Raw genomic sequence first — 17,575 nt, 5'->3', positions numbered from 1 at the left:
AAGTATCTGCTTGCACAAAAAGGGGAAAATTGTTACGTGCTTGCATTATCAGATGTTCTTTTGCAACAGGAAATATTTAGGGCATTTGGATAGTTTAATTTGTACAGTCATGTCACAGTCATTAGTTAAAATGTTTTAGAATTTGCAGCTTTGATTTTTATGTTTGTTAAAAGTGTTAATGTTTGATTTTTCAGGGTATGATATGTCAACATTTATAAGAAGATATAGCCGGTATCTCAATGAAAAGGCTGTTTCTTATCGACAAGTTGCTTTTGATTTTACAAAGGTGAAAAGAGGGTAAGCCTCAAATGATAACTGAAAATACTTTTTCTTTCAGCTGTTTAGTCATTTTTAAAGAAGCCAGCCACATCAACTTAACATAATCAAACCTGTGATGGAAGTGCTCATACTGTAGCATGTTTTAGGACACTGTCAATATTAAATGCTCTCAAGATCATTGCACAGTCTCAGGGACACTAGTTCATAATAACCCTGCTGCAAGCATGTGTTAAATAAAAGTAATACAGACTTATTTTTGTACCCCCAAGAGCTAGCAAAATTGTTTGCTAGAATTAACTCTCGAGTGTTTTTTTTTTTTCGTTCCTGACTTTTAGAATGCCTGGTAAACAGAGTTGGCATCATCATGGAAGGCTGTGTGCACAACTTCTCACCAGTTCTTTGCTAGTATATTTGTGGGCAGCACATTATCTTAGGAATTCTTTGTGCCTGTTTTTACATACTTTAGGTGTCATTCATGTGTTTCTTCCATTATGGCTTCACCATGTAGAAAGCAGATGGCACTGACTAACCTGTAATATTTGCTGATATTTGCTTAGGGTCTAAACATAGTATTAAATTATGCACGTTATTTTTGAAATGTAGGGGCACTGCTCACTGTGGATTTGTCAGAGCTATTGAGGATTGTCTTCTAAGTAAAAAATGACTAAGATGGAAGCCGAAACTGCTGCTTTTTGAGGAAAGTGAATCAAGTACACTGGTACAGGGAACACAAGAAATATGTAGCTCAGAACTTGGATAATTCCTATATAATATATAAAGTGAAGGTAACCACCCTCTTCTTTGCCTGTGCCAGCTCTGCCTGCTTTATGGATTCCTGTCTTCAGGCATTGTGTATTTTCTCTCAAGGGTACTGCTTGCACTTCATCTGTAGACCTCAGTCAGTGGTAAGTGCTGGGGTCAATGATCCTATGACTGTCCTACTTAAAAGACTGTTTTCCTCGGAAGAGTGGTGGGGGATCTGTGATTTCTGATTCAAGTTCCACCTGGGGCACACCTCTGTTTCCCTTTCAATAAACACTTATACTATTAACAGTCCCACTTGCATCTGTGAACAGCATAATATGGTTGGCAGTCCTTCATTTGCATCTCCACTGCAGTAAATGTCATAGGTTGCGTTTGTAATTTTGCCACAGTCAGTCCAAGGCATGGCCTTATTTTCACTGTAGCTTACCTTGTGGTGGTACTAAGGTAAGTTCTTGAACCATCAAATGGGTCAGTGTTCCAAACCAAGTTTAGTCACCCCAGTATATGAAGGATTTCTGGGCAGAAACCTGAAGTTTTATGTACCATCTCAGAGGAACCACAGCAGTGGGAAAAGAGGAGAATTCCACTTTTGGCAGATATAATTTTGTTGAACATTTCAATCATTTTAAGTTTGCTAAAATTACAATGACATGATGTGTTCCCATTTGTAACACTGGAAGATAGGCTTTACTTTCCAGTCTTTTAAAGTCCAATCATAGGAGATATTTAATAATGTCTGTACACTCTGGTGTCTTTCACAGGTGCAAGTAAATACAACTGGTTCATAGGTTCATACTAGGCTATCTGCCCTAGGGCATTTATAAGCTTAGCCAGAGTGTGTTTGGCTTTCACCACCCATTTTAAATTAATTTTGCTATGCCCTTTTTCGAGGTTAGTATACTGTGCCTCTGTCTAACAGTGACACAGAAGTGATACTCGAGGTAAACCTACTATCTCCCATCCACTCATCAAGATTCCTCTTGAAGAGAGTCAATGAGGGACTCTGCCTAACCTGGACTGGGATTTTATTCCAGAATGAAGGGAGCTTCTGGGTTATGAATCTGTCCCTCCAGCATGTCCTATTTATTTCAATGCTGAGGTTCAAGTTTCTGCCACAGTCAGTCCAAGGCATGGCCTTATTTTCACTGTAGCTTACCTTGTGGTGGTACTTAAGGTACTTGATTTACCTTTTTACGTAGTGAAGCCAAAAGGCGTATTACTGAATAGTAATGCAGTCTAGCATTTTATATGGCACAATCAATGGTGGAATTTTGTTGTATATCTTTGGGCAAATCCATTGCTGAAATCTGTAAAATTAACAACCTGAAGCTCTCTATAGTAACACGTGCTTCAATTCGACAAAGCAAAATAATTTAGATAGTCAAAAATTAAATCTGATGTCACCAGTTTTCATTCATTCTTCAACCATTGGGGTTCGGATCTGAATTGGCCGTTACTATAGTTCGTGGCCAACTGAAACTCTTGAGCTTCTCCCTACCCAAAGTGCACCAACCCCTAATATACCTCTGATCTCGTTTGATGCTTACACCTATAGACATGATCAGCTTTGCTCTCAAGCATATTTAGAAGTCAAGTGCTTTTACGATAATGTCTTTCTGTTTTATTGTATTGTATTCTGTTTTTCTGTACACTTAGTGTATTTCTCCTGTACCATTGCTGGTTTTATTTTTTTTTTTTAAGCTTTAATAAACTTTTTTGTACTTGTAAATTTTCCTTTCACACGTTGGTGTATTCTGAAATACCTCCCATGTACCATACACTCCATAAAGTGCAGCTATGATGCTGCTGAAGCCTCAGCTAGGTCAGCAGCATCAGCTTCTGCCTTAAGGAGGTATTTCTGGCAAAGCTTATTGATTCATCCCTGGATAATTCAGCCTTGTTTGGTGCAAAAATGCCCTTCCTCTTTAAGTCACTACAGCAAAAAGGAAAAGAAATGCAGGAGTTGAAACACCTGTTTGTTTCTCCCATATCAAAATTTCAAAGGAAGTACCTGGCTAAAACTCAGTTCATAAGGAAGCACTCTCGCCGTGCAGCACCTTCCAGAACTAGAAAACCTAAAAGGAAGCCTCACCCTCCAGCTAGAGCTTCACCTTCCTCTAGCCATAAACCACCCTTTCAAGATAGGGCATTTAGCATCTTATTACCTGCCTACCTTGCCCCCACCACCCCCTCCCTCTCTACCTCTGCCACTTCCTCTCCCTCACTGCCACCCTGTGTGGACTCGCATTACATCAGACAAATGGGTACTGACAATCCTTCAAAATGGTTACTTCATGACCTGCCCCCCCCCCCCCCCCAGAGAGAAAGGGCATCCCAAAGCCCCCAACACAACAGTTGCACCTCCTGCAGCCTGTGTTACAAGCACTGCTGGCCCAGGGCACCATCAAATCTGTGCCCCCAAATGCAAAGGGAAGAGGTTTCTACTCCAGGATTTTCCTGGTTCCCAGAAAATATGGACCATGGAGACCAGTTCTAGACTTCTCCCATCTCAACCTATTCCTAAAGGTCCCTACCTTCAGGCTGTTGACTTTACCTTCCCTCTTCCCCCTCCTTCTCCCCCAAGGGTTCATGGCCACCTTGGTTATAAAGGATGCTTATCTACACATTCCCATAAAACTCACATTCAGGAAATACCTGAGGTTCTTGGTGGGCCCTTCTCACTTTCAGTTCTCTGCCGTGCCCTTTGGGCTTTCCACTGCCACTAGGGTTTTCACCAAATGCTTGGCTCCAGTGATTTCTCACTGCAGGGCAAAGGGAATCCAAGTATTCCCTTACCTGGACGACCTGCTAATCCAGGCAGGCAACAGGGAGACCCTCCTGCTACACATATACCTGATAGTGTTCCTCCTACAGTCGCCTGGATTCCAGATAGATTTCCCAAAATCCCACATGGAAACCTACACAAGACATAATCTTCTTAGGGTACAGAATTCGCACAGACCTTATGAACCCCCCCCCCCAAAGGATGCAAACCCTGACAGAACATCTGCTTCTGGTCCTTCAATCTACAGAACTGACAACAAGGCAGTACCTCAGACTCCTGGGCTACATGGCAGCCACTGTCCTCATGTTACCATTAACAAGACTGCATATGAGAAAGGTACAGTGGTATCTTCGGTCAGTCCTGACTCAACACTCCCATCCTCTCGAGTACAGGGTTCCCCTTCTCCCATGCCTCAAAAAGAAATGCAGTGGTGGCTGGCACAAGTGACACACAATCCAGGTCTTCCCCTCCCACCACCTCTACCTACACAGGTCATGCACACAGATGCCTCAGACTTGGGCTGGGAAGCAACTCTGGGCCATCAAAGGGTGCAGAGCCTGTGGCGAAAGCCTCACAAACCAGAATCCGTTAATGTTTGAGAAATGAGGGCAGTTCTTCTGGCTCTTCGGGCCTTCCTGCCTTACCACCAGCAAGGTCCATTGAAGATTTTCACAGTCACCACAGTTCTGTGGTATCTCAACAAACAGGGAGGGACCAAGTCATACTTACTTTGCAGACTAGCCCTTCTAGTATGGGAACTAGCCACCTCACAGGGAGTGACCCTGCAGGTGGTGTGCTTCCCCTATCTCTACAACTCCCAGCTAGACTGTCTGAGCAGAACCATCACAAACAACCGCAAATGGATGCTTTACAGAGATGTCTTCCTAGATCTAGTCCACCAGTGGGGGGTACACCTCAGATAGACCTGTTTGCCTCCTCCAACAGGTAACTTCCTGGCTTTTGCACCAGGATACCAGACCCACAGGCATTGGCAACAGATGCCTTTTCATTCTCCTAGAAGGGGAAATATCTATATGCACCCCCCCTTTCCCACTTATTCAGAAGGTCTTGCTGAAAATCCAGCAGGAGAGACCAAAAATCTTGTCGGTAACTCCTGACTGGCCAAGACAGCACTGGTTTCCCCCTACTTCTACAACTGACCAAGGGCAGTCACCGCAAGTTACCCCCCCAAAGTTGACCTTCTCACACAGCACAAGGGATCCCAGATGCACCCACAGTGGCAGATGTTCTTCGTGTTTCACTATTGCAGTCATCAAACTTGGGTTATCTGCCTGCAGGTAGCCCTCAGTCGTCCCGAATACCAGAGTCTTGAGATTTCTGCATCAGATGCGGTCACCTCTTCCATGACGTCAGATCTTTAGGAGTGTAAAACATGCACCCGACGCCATTACATCAGCTTTTCTTGCCGTGCGGGAGCCCGAAGCAGAAGCATTTCGCAAGTGCCGGTTGGCCGCTTCCTGAAATTTTCATTTTTCGAGTTTCAAACCTGAAGTCTTCTAAAGCCAAGCACCCAGTTGGGGATCCTTTTTTCTTGCTCTAACTGATGTCAGAAAAAGTTAACAATTGCCTTGCCTTTGGAAAGCAAATACCTCACAGAGATTTTCATTCTTACTGCTTCACCTGATTAGGCCCAGACCACGACATCCCTCGCTGTCGGTTTTGTGCCTTGTTCAATGCACGGAATATTCATCGTCGGGCTGTTTTTATCACTAAATTCTTTTGCTCTCGTTCACCGTATACCGAAATGGTTTCGATAAGCCATCTGACTACCGATCTTCTGAAAATACGCAAGGATAAAGACAGACCGCATAGGTCCAAAACTGCCGACAACACTTCCGTTAAGCTAGTCGCCAGTCTGCTGGTACTCAGTGAGGTGCTTTCGCAGCCCCTGTTACCCACTTCTACAGATTTGCAGGCCTCTACTGGGACCCATTCAGAGTCCGGTATGCCGTGAGATGCTTCTTCGACTATGGAACTTGCGGATGTCTCTACCTTGGATGGGTCCGGAGCCGCTGTGCAGGCACCGGCTTCTGAGGGTGTATTCAGACCTTCCGATGTTCTTATTTAACCGACTTCTTCATTAATGACTAAAACTACCGAATTTCTCAGGCCCAGAGTTCGCACTACGCCTAGCAAACCGGCGACCAAAGCGCATTCTGCAGCTCCCATGCCACAGAAACAAATGCTTAGAATGGCTGAAGACCTTATTACTTTAATTGGGGGAAGGCAGCCTTCCCCCTCTAAAAGACAAAGAATTGATTTTCCTCCTGATTGTACAGGCCATGAGTCCGAAGACTGACACCTATGATTACCAGGACATACCCTTATCTACCTATGGGGACTCAGATGCAGAGGATTCCATTCCCTCTGCCTCCCACCCAGAGGACCTTTCTTTTGGTGAAACCTTGCATTCCCTAAGAGAGCATTTCCGCTGGGAATGCCAGGACTACCCACAGTCCAAAAAGAGACTCGGGGAATTTTTAGACTTGCCTCAAGAATAGGCCTCTAGCTATACCCCCTGTCGTTGATATTGTAGATGATGTCTTCATGGAATCCAGTCTTACAACTGATACTTTACCAACAGCTCCTAGAAAGCGTGACGGGTACTACAGAGTACCTGACTCTCACAAATTTCTCTTTAAAAATCCCACTGCGGATCCAGAGACCATTTTCCAAGGACCTAAAGGTGTTAAGGCTACTACAGCCAAAAACCCTACCCCTTTGGACAGTAATTCTAGGGCTTTAGACAGATTGGGTAAGAAGGTATATACCTCTGCAACTCTTGCCATCGGGGCATTAAATTGCCAGTTTCACATGTTGAAGTACCAGCAGCATATTATGGAACTAATGATTGTGCAGAAAATAAAGACTTAAGAGGTAATGCTTTTGGCAAACCAAGTTGGTAAACATACTTTGCAGTGTGGTTTTGATGCCTTAGAAGCATCTTGCAGGGCTGCTGTCACTGGGTCTGTTCTGAGAAGGCATGCTTGGCTGAAGGAACAAATCTTGCCAGATCATGTCAAAGCAAAATTACTAGATGCTACATTAAACCAAGAATGTTTGTTTGGCTCAAAAGCAGAAGTTCTTAAAAAGATGGAGGAAAAAGCTAAATCTATGCAAACTGTTTCTTACAGGTACAGCCACCTAGATTCAGTAGGCATTGGCCTTCAAAAAACTGGTCCTCTCCAGTCTCTTTTAGACTTTTTCAGTCCAAACCCAGGGGCAACAGACCACAAAGACTATAGTCTCAGGGTATGCACAGATCTAAACAGTGGAGTGCTCCCTCCTCAAAAAAGGGAGTGGTAAGCCACCCCTTGTGGAAAAAGTTCACAATGACGTGTCCTTCATCCTTCCCAGCCATGCCCAAGTACTTGCACCCCAGGAGGAAAACGCGCCCTGCATGCAAAAAACTGGGAGTATATTACCCAGGACCGATGGGTCTTAAACATTGTGTCCCACTGATGCAGATCCTACTTCCACTCACTGCCTACCCCAAGCGGATTGCCAGACGTTCCTCCAAACTAGTGGGCAGAGGCCCAACAGCAAGTACTTTCTCTTCTCGGTATCAGGGCTATTCAACCTGTTCCAACAGAGCAAAGGAGACAGGGTTTCTACTCCTGACTGTTCCTGGTGCCCAGAAAAGAGAACTCTTGGTGCCCTATTCTGGATCTGTCAACTCTCAGCTCCTTCCTGGTGGTACCAAAATGCAAAATGCTTGCACTCCATCAGCTGCTTCCTATGCTAGCCAACGACTCCTGGCTAGTCACCCTAGACTTAAAAGAAGCTTATCTGCATATCCCTATAAGGGAAGTTTGCAGGAAATATCTATGTTTCAGGGCAGGCTCTATGCACTATCAGTTCTCTGCACTTCCCTTTGGCTTATCTACTGCGCCCAGGGTATTCACAAAGTGCCTGGCTCCAGCCATTGCATACTGCAGGCAGCGAAATATTCAAATTTACCCATACTTGGACGATTGCCTAATTGAGGTGGACAGTCAGAAATTGCTACTTCAGCACCTGACCTTTGTAAAGAGACTCCTAACTTCTCTGGGGTATACCATCAGCGAAAAGAAATCACATCTGGTACCCAGCCAAAAGATTATATTCCTGGGAGCAAGCTTGAACACAACTTCCCAGATTGCATTCCTCACTCCAGAAAAGCGGGTTTATTTGACAAATTACTTCAAACTACTGGCCACCCAAACCCAGCTATCTGCAAGAAAAATACTGCAAGCCCTGGGGTTCATGGCCTCATGCATTTTACTAATTCCATATGCAAGACTGCATATGAGGAAACTTCAATGGTACTTAAAAAGTCTTTGGTGTCAACATTCTCAGGACCTGGAAACAGTGATTCCTATCATTCTTTGCCTAAGGGCAGAGTTCCTTTGGTGGGCAGAGGCTTGTAACTACAACAAGGGACTCCCTTTCACTCAACCCCCCCGCCGCCGAAACCCTGACAACAGACTATGCATGGTGGGCTCACATGGCAGGAAAATGCATTCAAGGCAAATGGAGCCCAAGACAAATTCCCCTGCATATCTATCAAAAAGAAATGCTAGCTGTACAGAATTCACTTGACAAGCTTCAAATACCTTATCCTGCCAGGACAACTCTTGGTAAAGACAGACATCACCATGGTTATGTGGTACATAAGCAGGGGGGAAGTCATTCCTACCCACTCTGCAGGTAAGCCATGGCTCGGTGGAACACAGCCTTGAGCTATTAAGTGCACCTGCAAGCTCAATTCCTGCAGGCAAACAAAATTCACTGGCAGACAACTTAAGCAGAAATCTAATGGACCCAAAGGAGTGTTAACTGGAACCCAACTCATTCAAACTTCTAATACACAGGGGGGGGGGACACACCAGAAGTGGACCTCTTTTCTTCCCCCCAAAACCATCAACTGAGCAAATTTTGCACCAGAATTCCCCCACAGCCAAGCATGGAAAGTGGATGCCCTATCCTTTACATGGGAAAACCTCTCAATCTATGCCTTTCCCCCTCTGCCCCTACTTTCAAAAGTACTACTCAAGATCAAAGAGGACAGGCCAAGGACAATCCTTATTGCACCAGACTGGCCACACCAGCACTGGTACCCACTTATACGCAGTCTGACAGCAGTGCCACCCTGGCACCTACATCAGCAGGAGGGACAGATTTTGCATCCTCATCTGCAAAACCTGAACCTGGCAGCCTGGCTTATTCCCTGAATACATCACCAGCAACCCTCAGCAAACAGGTGCTGGAAGTTATCCTTGAGACCAGGAGGCCTAGTACTAGGAATTCCTATTCAGAAAAGTGGGAAAAAAAATGTTCTTGGAGCCAGTCTCAAGGAAAGGCCACAGCCATGCCCACCTTACCTCAAATCCTAGATTATCTAGCGGAGCTGCTCCACAAAGGCCTATCCTTCTCTTCAATTAAGATTTATGGCTCTCCCCTCACAGCTCATTACAGTACTGATCCACCCCTCTTCTCTCACCCTCTGATCAAACAGTTCTTGAGAGGTGCTAACAATTTAAGACCCCCCAAGGAGAGCTCCCACTCCAGCCTGGGACTTTAACTTTGTACAAGAGAGGCTCACGCTCCCCCTTTTTGAGCCTGCTGCTACAGCAGAGTTAAAATTCCTTTCTTGGAAAACAGCCTTACTTCTAGCTATCATTTCAGCAAGAAGAGTGTGTGAGTTACAGGCCCTTATGGCTCTGGAACCCTTCGTTATCTTCCATGCGGACAGGGTTTCCCTCAGGACTAACCCATCATTTATGTCCAAGGTTGTATCTAGTGTGGCTTTAAACCAATCCATCCATTTACCAGCTTTTTTTCCTAATACTCAGAATAAAGGGGAAAGGATCCTGCACTCCTTGGATGTGCACAGACAGCTCAGGTTCTACCTTGACAGGACTAAACCTTTCAGAAAATCTGACCTGCTGCTACAAGGGCAGAAGAGGGCAAGGCCATTTCAAAGCAAACCATTTCTAAATGGATAGCACACAGCATCCATTTCTGCTACAAGCACCATGGAAAACCTACACCACAGGGGATCAGACCTCATTCCACTAAGGCTACCACAACCTCTACAGCATTTCTCAGGGGAGTCCCTACCAGGGACAATCCTGGAAGCTGCAACCTGGAGTTCTGTACACACCTTCACCAAGCATTACCACATGCCTGTCGTTTCTATATCCAGAGCTGGATTTGCCACCGCTGTCTTACAAGGCCTGCTAGCCAGCCCCAATACTTCTTGACTGCCTCCACCCTTCCTCAGCTTTGGGAATCAACCCAAATGTGATGACTGCAACAGTGAAATACGAAGAACATAGTACAGTTGTGTACACTTACCATAAATGTAGGTGTTAGAGTGTATTCACTGTTGCAGTCCTGGTTACCCTACCTCCAGCCCCCTGTCTTTTCTATACTGTCTACCTGTCCTTTTTTTGGCCATATCTTATGGCAATGGTATTTACTTTCTACTGGAGGTGTTCTCACAATGTGATTGCTTCCTATTTTGGGGGCTTCTGACATCTGGGGCAAGAAAAACTGATGCAATGGCGTTGGCTGCATGTTTTATACCCCTGACGATCTGACGTCATGGAATAGGTGGTGACGGCATTCAACGCAGAAATCTCAAGACTCTGGTATTTGGGCTGATTGAGGGCTACCTGCAGGCAGATAACCCAAGTGTGATGACTGCAACAGTGAATACACTTGAACATCTACATTTATGGTAAGTGTACACAACTGTACTTTACTGCAACTCATCCTGCGGTTGATAAGATTCTAATCCCCTTCAGACACCTTCACACTGAGGACATGCTTAATGTCCTGCAGGAGGCCAGGAAACCAAATGCAAGAAAGTCCTACCTTTCAAAGGGGGAAAGGTTTTCTATATGGTATCATAAAAGACAGTGGACCCGCTTGCAAGCGAAACCCCTCTAGTCCTGTCTTACCTGTTTGAGCTACTGCAGACAGGCTTGGCTTATTCTATTAAAGCACACTTGTTTGCAATTTCAGCATGCCTCCCTCTGGCATCCAGACTTCCAGCTAAGCTTTTCCTCAAAGGGGGTACTTCACCTCGGACCCCCTAGGAAACAGTCTCCCTTACCATGGGATCTTAACTATGTTTTGGAAAAGCTTACACTTCCTCCATTTGAGCCAGCAGACAAAGCCTCTCTAAAACATTGTACTTGGAAAACTGTATTACTAGTAGCCTTGACCTCAGCCAGAAGAGTATCAGAGCTACAAGACCTTATGGCTTTTCTTCATTTCCTAGTTTTCCACAATGACAGAGTTACTCTTAGAACTATCCCTTCCTTCATGCAGAAGGTAGTGACTGATCTGTCCCTCAATCAGGCCATCCACCTACCTACCTTCTTTCCTAACCCACAGGGGGACAGTGAGAGAGTACTTCACTCCCTGGATGTTCAGACAACTCGGATATTTTCTGCATAAAATCAAGTCCATCAGACAGGTTGACCAAGTTTTCATCTCCTTTCACCCCAAGGCAGTGACCAAATGGACCATCTCTGTCTGGATTTCCAAGGCCATCACGTTCTACTACAAATACCATGGAAAATATTTGCAAGGTACTGTTAAAGCACACTCCAGCAGGGCTATGCCCTCTTCAGAAGCCTTCTTCAAGGGTCTTGGATACCTGTACCATTCTCGAAGCAATTTGGTCATCATTACACACTTTTACCGAGCATTACAAACTAGACCACATTTCTAGTGCTAGGATGGGGTTTGCCAGGGCTGTCCTTCACGGATTCCTGGAGACGGCCTCTAGACCACCTCCCCATTCACAGTGATCTTTGGCACTCGCTCATATGTGGAATACTGCAACATGGGAATAGAAAGACATAGAAAAGCTGTGTAAAATCTTACCATCACCATAGATGTCCTTCTCTTCCATGTTGCAGTATTCCTTCCCACCCTCCTTCCCCTCCTGTTAGGTTGCATTTCCCTTTCTGGGTGGCATAGGACTGGCATTGCCTTTCTAGGACTGGCTCCGACTAGGGCTTTCAGTTATGAGGGCTGGTGCATGCAGACGTCACTTTTATGACCCATGTTCCTAGAGCCACTTCAGATGTCTCGCACACCATTTAGGGACTGAAAACTTTTGCATACTGGCCGGATGTACACGAAGCAAGAGGAGTAAACTCGTATATGGAATACTACAACATGGAGGAAAAGGACATCTGTGGTTATAGTAAGATTTTGCACAACGTTTCTTTCTCCTAATGAATCTGTCACGGAAGATACAGATTTAGATGAAGGGGAGGAGTTCCCTAGATCACCACCCAAAGGCATCACATTTGGAGACATTCTGGAGATCCTCAAGCAAACAGGGTGGTTGGTCTTCCAAAGTCCTTCCGTGGAGGAATCTGTGTTTCTGGAGGCATTTGGATCTGGCCTGTCTACCTCCTGGGTAATTCCGCCTGCTGATGAGTTCATTAATTTGATCTCTCAGCAGGCGTGGAAGGAGCCTTAATGCCATTAAACCTATCCTTAAAGAGACCAGACCAAATTCTGGCACCTCCGACAGGAAGGAAACACTGGAGCAAGAGAATGCCAGTAGATGCCATGGTCATGGCGGCGGCCAAGTAGAAGTAACTTACAGAACAAAGTTCCACTGTCCATCCCCCTAATAGTCCAGGGCTTTGGACAAGTTCGGGAAGCTTGTCTATGCTTCAGCGAACTTTGCTCTTAGGTCACTGAATTACATGGCACATTTCACAAGGTTATAAAGAGATCTGATTAAGGAATTGTCAAGTACTCTTTCAGGGACCACAACTGTAGAGCCTTAAAGTTTGGTAGCCTTGCAGGTGGCAACCCTTCAGTCCATCTCAAATTCGTCCTTGAGGCTTATCTCTTATACAGCTGATGGTACCTCAAGGGCAGCAGGTTCAGGCATTTCAATAAGGAGACATGCCTGGATGCACTAGTGTGACTTTGTGGAGCCTTTCAAGTCTTCTTTGGTTGGTGCTCCCTTTGACAGATCGTCTCTATTTGGCCCCAAAGTGAAGAACACGCTCTCCAGGTGCGAAAAAGTTGGAAAGACTCTCTCTGCTGTAGTAGTAAGTTTTTTCAACCCCCAAATGACCCTTTCTAGGAACAGATGAGGGGGATGGAAAGTGTGGTTCAAAAAATCTGTGGGTCCATTCCAATATCCACATGTGATGGTTCCCCTAGAGGCAGACAGAGATAGATCTTTAATGGACTGCAAAACCAGGGGTCTAGAGATTCTTTTTCTGACAGGTCCTACCAGTACTCCTGAAAGGAGGTCCTATTGTATCCCTCTGGAGGCAATTGGGGGTCATTTATCCCTGAGCAGAGAGCCTGTCTCGACATCACAAAAGAGACTTGGGTGCAGGCAATTATTTCAAGAAATTATATAATTCCCTTTTCCCTTTCACCTCCATTCTCACAAAAGTTTCCAGATATTCCGCCCAATCAAAGGAAAGCATCAGCACTGGAAATACAGAAGCTGCTGGAAAAAAAGTCATCCAAGAAGTCCCACTATACCAGAAAAGATCTGGGACTTAAAAGAAAACGGGGGACTAGAGACCAATTCTGGATCTCAGCAACTTGAACAAGTCCATTCGACACTAAAAGTTTCGGATGTTAATGGTTCAGTCCATCTTGCTATTTCTAGGCAAGGATGATTGGATGTGCTTGACAGACTTTCAAGATGCATACTAGCACATTAAAATGAACAAGAGGTCCAAAAGGCTTTTACTGTTCCAACTGGGAGCCATTCATTACCTGTTCTGAGTCCTGCCTTTTGGTCTCACCACAGCCCCCAGGGTGTTCATCAAATGCTTGGCAATGGTGGCAGCTCACTTGAGACTGCAGGGATTCCGGGTGTTACCATATTAAAATGACTGGCTCATTACTGCTCCTACTAGACTTCTACTCATAATAGTGAGGGACCAGGTACTCCAAACTTGCTCCCTTCTGGGAATCACAGTAAACTACAGTAAATCTCAATTGCGTCCATCTCAAACACTGGAATTCATAGGAGCAAATTTTAGTACAATAGCTTTGATAGCTTCACTTCCACTAAACAGAGTACAAACATTAGGACTCCAGGTTGCAAAAATTGTTCACAACACCGACATTTCAGCCAGATTAATTCTTCAAGCCTTAGGGTCAATGTCCTCAGTCATATTTTTTGTTCCCCTGGCAAGATATTGTATGGGAATTCTTCAGTGGATGTTAGCATCCCAATGGTGAAGTCTTTATCAAAGGATGTCAGTTCAAATAAGGATCACACAGACATGCAAGAACTACTTTTGGTGGTGGATAAGGTCAGATCAGGTTTTACAAGGCTGTCCATTCATTTTCCCTCAGTCCAAAGCCATGGTGACCACAGATGCATCCCAGATTGGGTGATGGTGGGACACTTCCTGGGGAAAACAGTTCAAGGCACTTGGTCCATGGAAGAGGCCAGGTTGTATATAAATGTCCTGGAGATGAGAGCAGTACTTTGTGTTACAAGCTTTTTAGGATGCTGTACTTCTGGGGACAGTTGCGATCCAAAAGGGCAATGTGTCAGTAGCTGCATCAACAAACAAGGAAGAACCACGTTTTATACCTTGTGTTGAGAAGCCCTCAGAGTGTGGCAGTGGGTGATCTCGTCCAACGCTTTCTGATAGCAATGCACATTCCAGGGAAGTCCAGCATGATAGCAGACAAATTGAGTAGGTCCATTCTTCTACTTCACGAGTTGTCTCTCAACAAAAAAAGTGACAGAGATGATTTTTCATCAATGGGCCAGCCTTGCTGCGATCTTTTTGTGTCTTTTTGTGTCAAGTGCAGCAGCTTCTTTGCCCTAATGGAGCAATCACTGAGGGGATGCTCTGCTCTAGACTGGCCCTCCGGTTTTCTCTATGCTTACCCACCAACCCCTCTGATTCCCAAATTCATACAGAAAGCTATAAGGTTGAAAAGCAGTCATTCTCATTGCACCTTATTGGCCTCAACAGGTTTGGTTCCCCTTCCTTTGGCCTCATCTTCTTTACCCACCTTGTCTTCCCATTAAGCTGCCAATAGAAAGTCTACAAGAGTAAGTAGAAGAGGTTTGTTGGGCGCATCAAAAATATATAGTCTTTTTTTCAGTCTATACACACAGTGTACTAGAGTTTTTGGTAGAAATTTTTAATGAGGGAGCTAGATCCTCTACCATTAATGTTCAATTGGTAGCAGTCTCCTACTTTCATGTAGGAGCTGGCAATTCTTCTCTTGCCTCCAGTAAGATATGCAAGGCTTTCCTAAAAGGTACTGTTTTACCTCGACCACCTTATAAAGATTCTTCTCCTCCATGGGATTTGAATGCTGTATTTCAGGCCTTAATCCATTCCCCCCTTTGAACCAACAGGTAAATGTGATCTTAAATTTCTGACATGGAAGACTACCTTTTTAGCGGCCTTCACCTCAACTAGAAGAACTTCAGAACTCCAAATGTTACCCTTTAACATTCCTTACTTGATTTTCTGTAAGGATAGAGCGTCATTAAGAACCAATCTTTCCTTCCTTAGTTGATGTCAGAATTCAATATTAGTCAGTCTATAAACTTGCCCATTTCCTTTCCAAAATTCAAAAACACAGGTGAATATTTGTTACATTTGCTGGATCTTCATAGATAGTTTCATTTCTACTTACACAGAATATAAGACATTAGAAAATCTGATCAATTATTTATATTTTTTTGCAGCTAACAAATTGGGAAAATATGTTACAAAGGTAACATTGGCAAGGTGGATTACGGACTGCATAACATTTGTCTGTAGTAAATCGGGCATTTCATTACCAAAACCTTTAAGAACTCAGTCTAAGAGATATATGGCACCCTCATCAGTGTTTTTATCCAACCATTCTATGGATGACATATGTGCAGCTGCTCATTGGGCTAATCCACCTACTTTTATTGCTCTTTACAAATTGGATCTGGTCTCAAGGAGAAGAGCAGTCTTTGGTTTGATATGCTCAAGTACATCCTTCCTTAGAATCCACCTGGGATATCCGGTAGCAGGGGACTCTCTCCCAGTGGTCGAGGAAGGAATGAAAATTGACAACATCAGATAAAGAAGTTATGTTCTTACGTAATATTCCATCTGTGTTATCCATTTTAATTCTTCCTCACCTTCCCACCCACCAGCCCCCAACCTTTGTCATCATGGACTTCTCAAAGAATGAGATGCTATTAAGGCAGCACTGTGTTTTGTATGGAGCTTCAAATACTGGTTTCCTTTGTTAGGAACATTATTCTAATATATAGTATTCATTTCATCTAGCAAATGAGATCTGAGGTATGTTAGGGGTTGATGCCTTATGGATAGTAAAGAGCTTGAGAGTTTCATTTGGCCACGAGCCATAGTAATGGCCAAGTCAGATCCAAGGTTCGGATCTGAACTCCCAATGGTTGAGTAAGAATGAAAATGGACAAAACAGATGGAGCATGTTGGTAAGTACATAAACTTATTTTTCTCTCTTGCATATTAGTTTTGCTCAATCTTGACTCACAGTCCAGTAAACAACATAGTAGCCTGAGTACTGTTGACTAACAGTGCTTTAGCGGTGATATCCATGACACCCTGTGAATTGTTTTGGGATCACATCCAGAATTCTTACCATTCTAATACGGTCATAAACTAAGTGAATGTGCCCCTTTCCTAGTACATGACTATTGATGCAGTCACTTTACAGGTTAGTATTCATTGCTGCCAGATTCTGCACAAAACAGTGTTATCTGTAACAGATGCAAGCTGTATAAGATATTTCCAGATGCTGTAAAACTGAAGCTTCCTCTTGGTACTTGGCAATTGCCGTAAATGTAGACCACAGTCCTTTAGCAGTCTTAATTGGAGTTGAACAAACAAGCTTAAATTGAAATGCTTTGGTGCACAGTGGCTTTGCAAACAGTGTTAAGTAGATGGTGTTGGTTTGTTCACGTCTGCTAAATACGACCTCTGATGCCAGTCTTCATTCAATGGGAATCCGTTCCGATCCTCGGGACTGGCTTGGCCATTGTACATCTTGCGCCAGCCAAAAACAAACTCTCGAGCTAAAGCTTACCCACAATGACCCTCTTTGCATTACCTTAGATCTCGTTTGCTGCTCTGATAGCAAGACGCATCAGCCGATGCTCTTCAGCTAAGTCAAAATTTATTGCTCTTTCTTTGAAAACTCTTTTTTTTCTTTAGTCATTACTTCTTAGTTCATGCAGCTGAGGGGATGACCAGAGCAGCAGGTTCCGGTGTTGCCTTAAGACGTCACACTTGGATGCATTTGTGTGAGTTCGTAGAGCCTTTCAAGTCTTCTTTAGTTAGTGTTGCTTTTGATGCATCATCCTTGTTTGGCCCGAAAGTCAGACACACTAGCCAGGTGCGAAAAAGATGGAAAGACCCTTTCAGCTGTGGGCATTCGTTTTTCTACTCTCAGCAATCCTACTGCAGGAATCTGAGGAGTGGTAGGATGTGGTTCAAGTCCCAAGGGTCTTTTTGGGTCATATGTGGTGGTAACTCCTCTAGGGCAGGAGGAGGAGCTTTAGTGGAAGATTCCAATCCTGTGGCAGAGGTGGCCCACAAAATCAGGGCTCCAGAGACTCCTTCTCTGGACAACGCTACCAGCGCTCCTGAACGAAGGCCCGATTGCTTACCTCTGGAAGCAGTCTGAGGACAACTTTCACTGCACTCGACAGCCTGGCGATAAATAACTTCCAATACT

General features: G+C 44.4%; 1 protein-coding gene across 1 annotated transcript in view; it reads left to right on the top strand.

Annotated features, from left to right (window-relative positions):
* The window catches only part of LOC122802376 (phosphatidylinositol-binding clathrin assembly protein), a 529,090-nt gene that overhangs the window by 347,620 nt on the left and 163,895 nt on the right, over nt 1-17,575 (top strand). The window contains exon 4 of the mRNA XM_044072007.1: nt 195-297. Coding sequence (XP_043927942.1) covers nt 195-297 — 103 coding nt within the window. The remainder of the gene's footprint in view (nt 1-194; nt 298-17,575) is intronic.

This window comes from Protopterus annectens, chromosome 5.part0 (genome assembly GCF_019279795.1).
Source record: "Protopterus annectens isolate FY-2018-M chromosome 5.part0, PAN1.0, whole genome shotgun sequence".
NCBI lineage: Eukaryota > Metazoa > Chordata > Ceratodontiformes > Protopteridae > Protopterus > Protopterus annectens.
The sequence above is the reverse complement of the archived record's forward strand: the minus strand, read 5'-3'. Positions and strand labels throughout refer to the sequence as shown.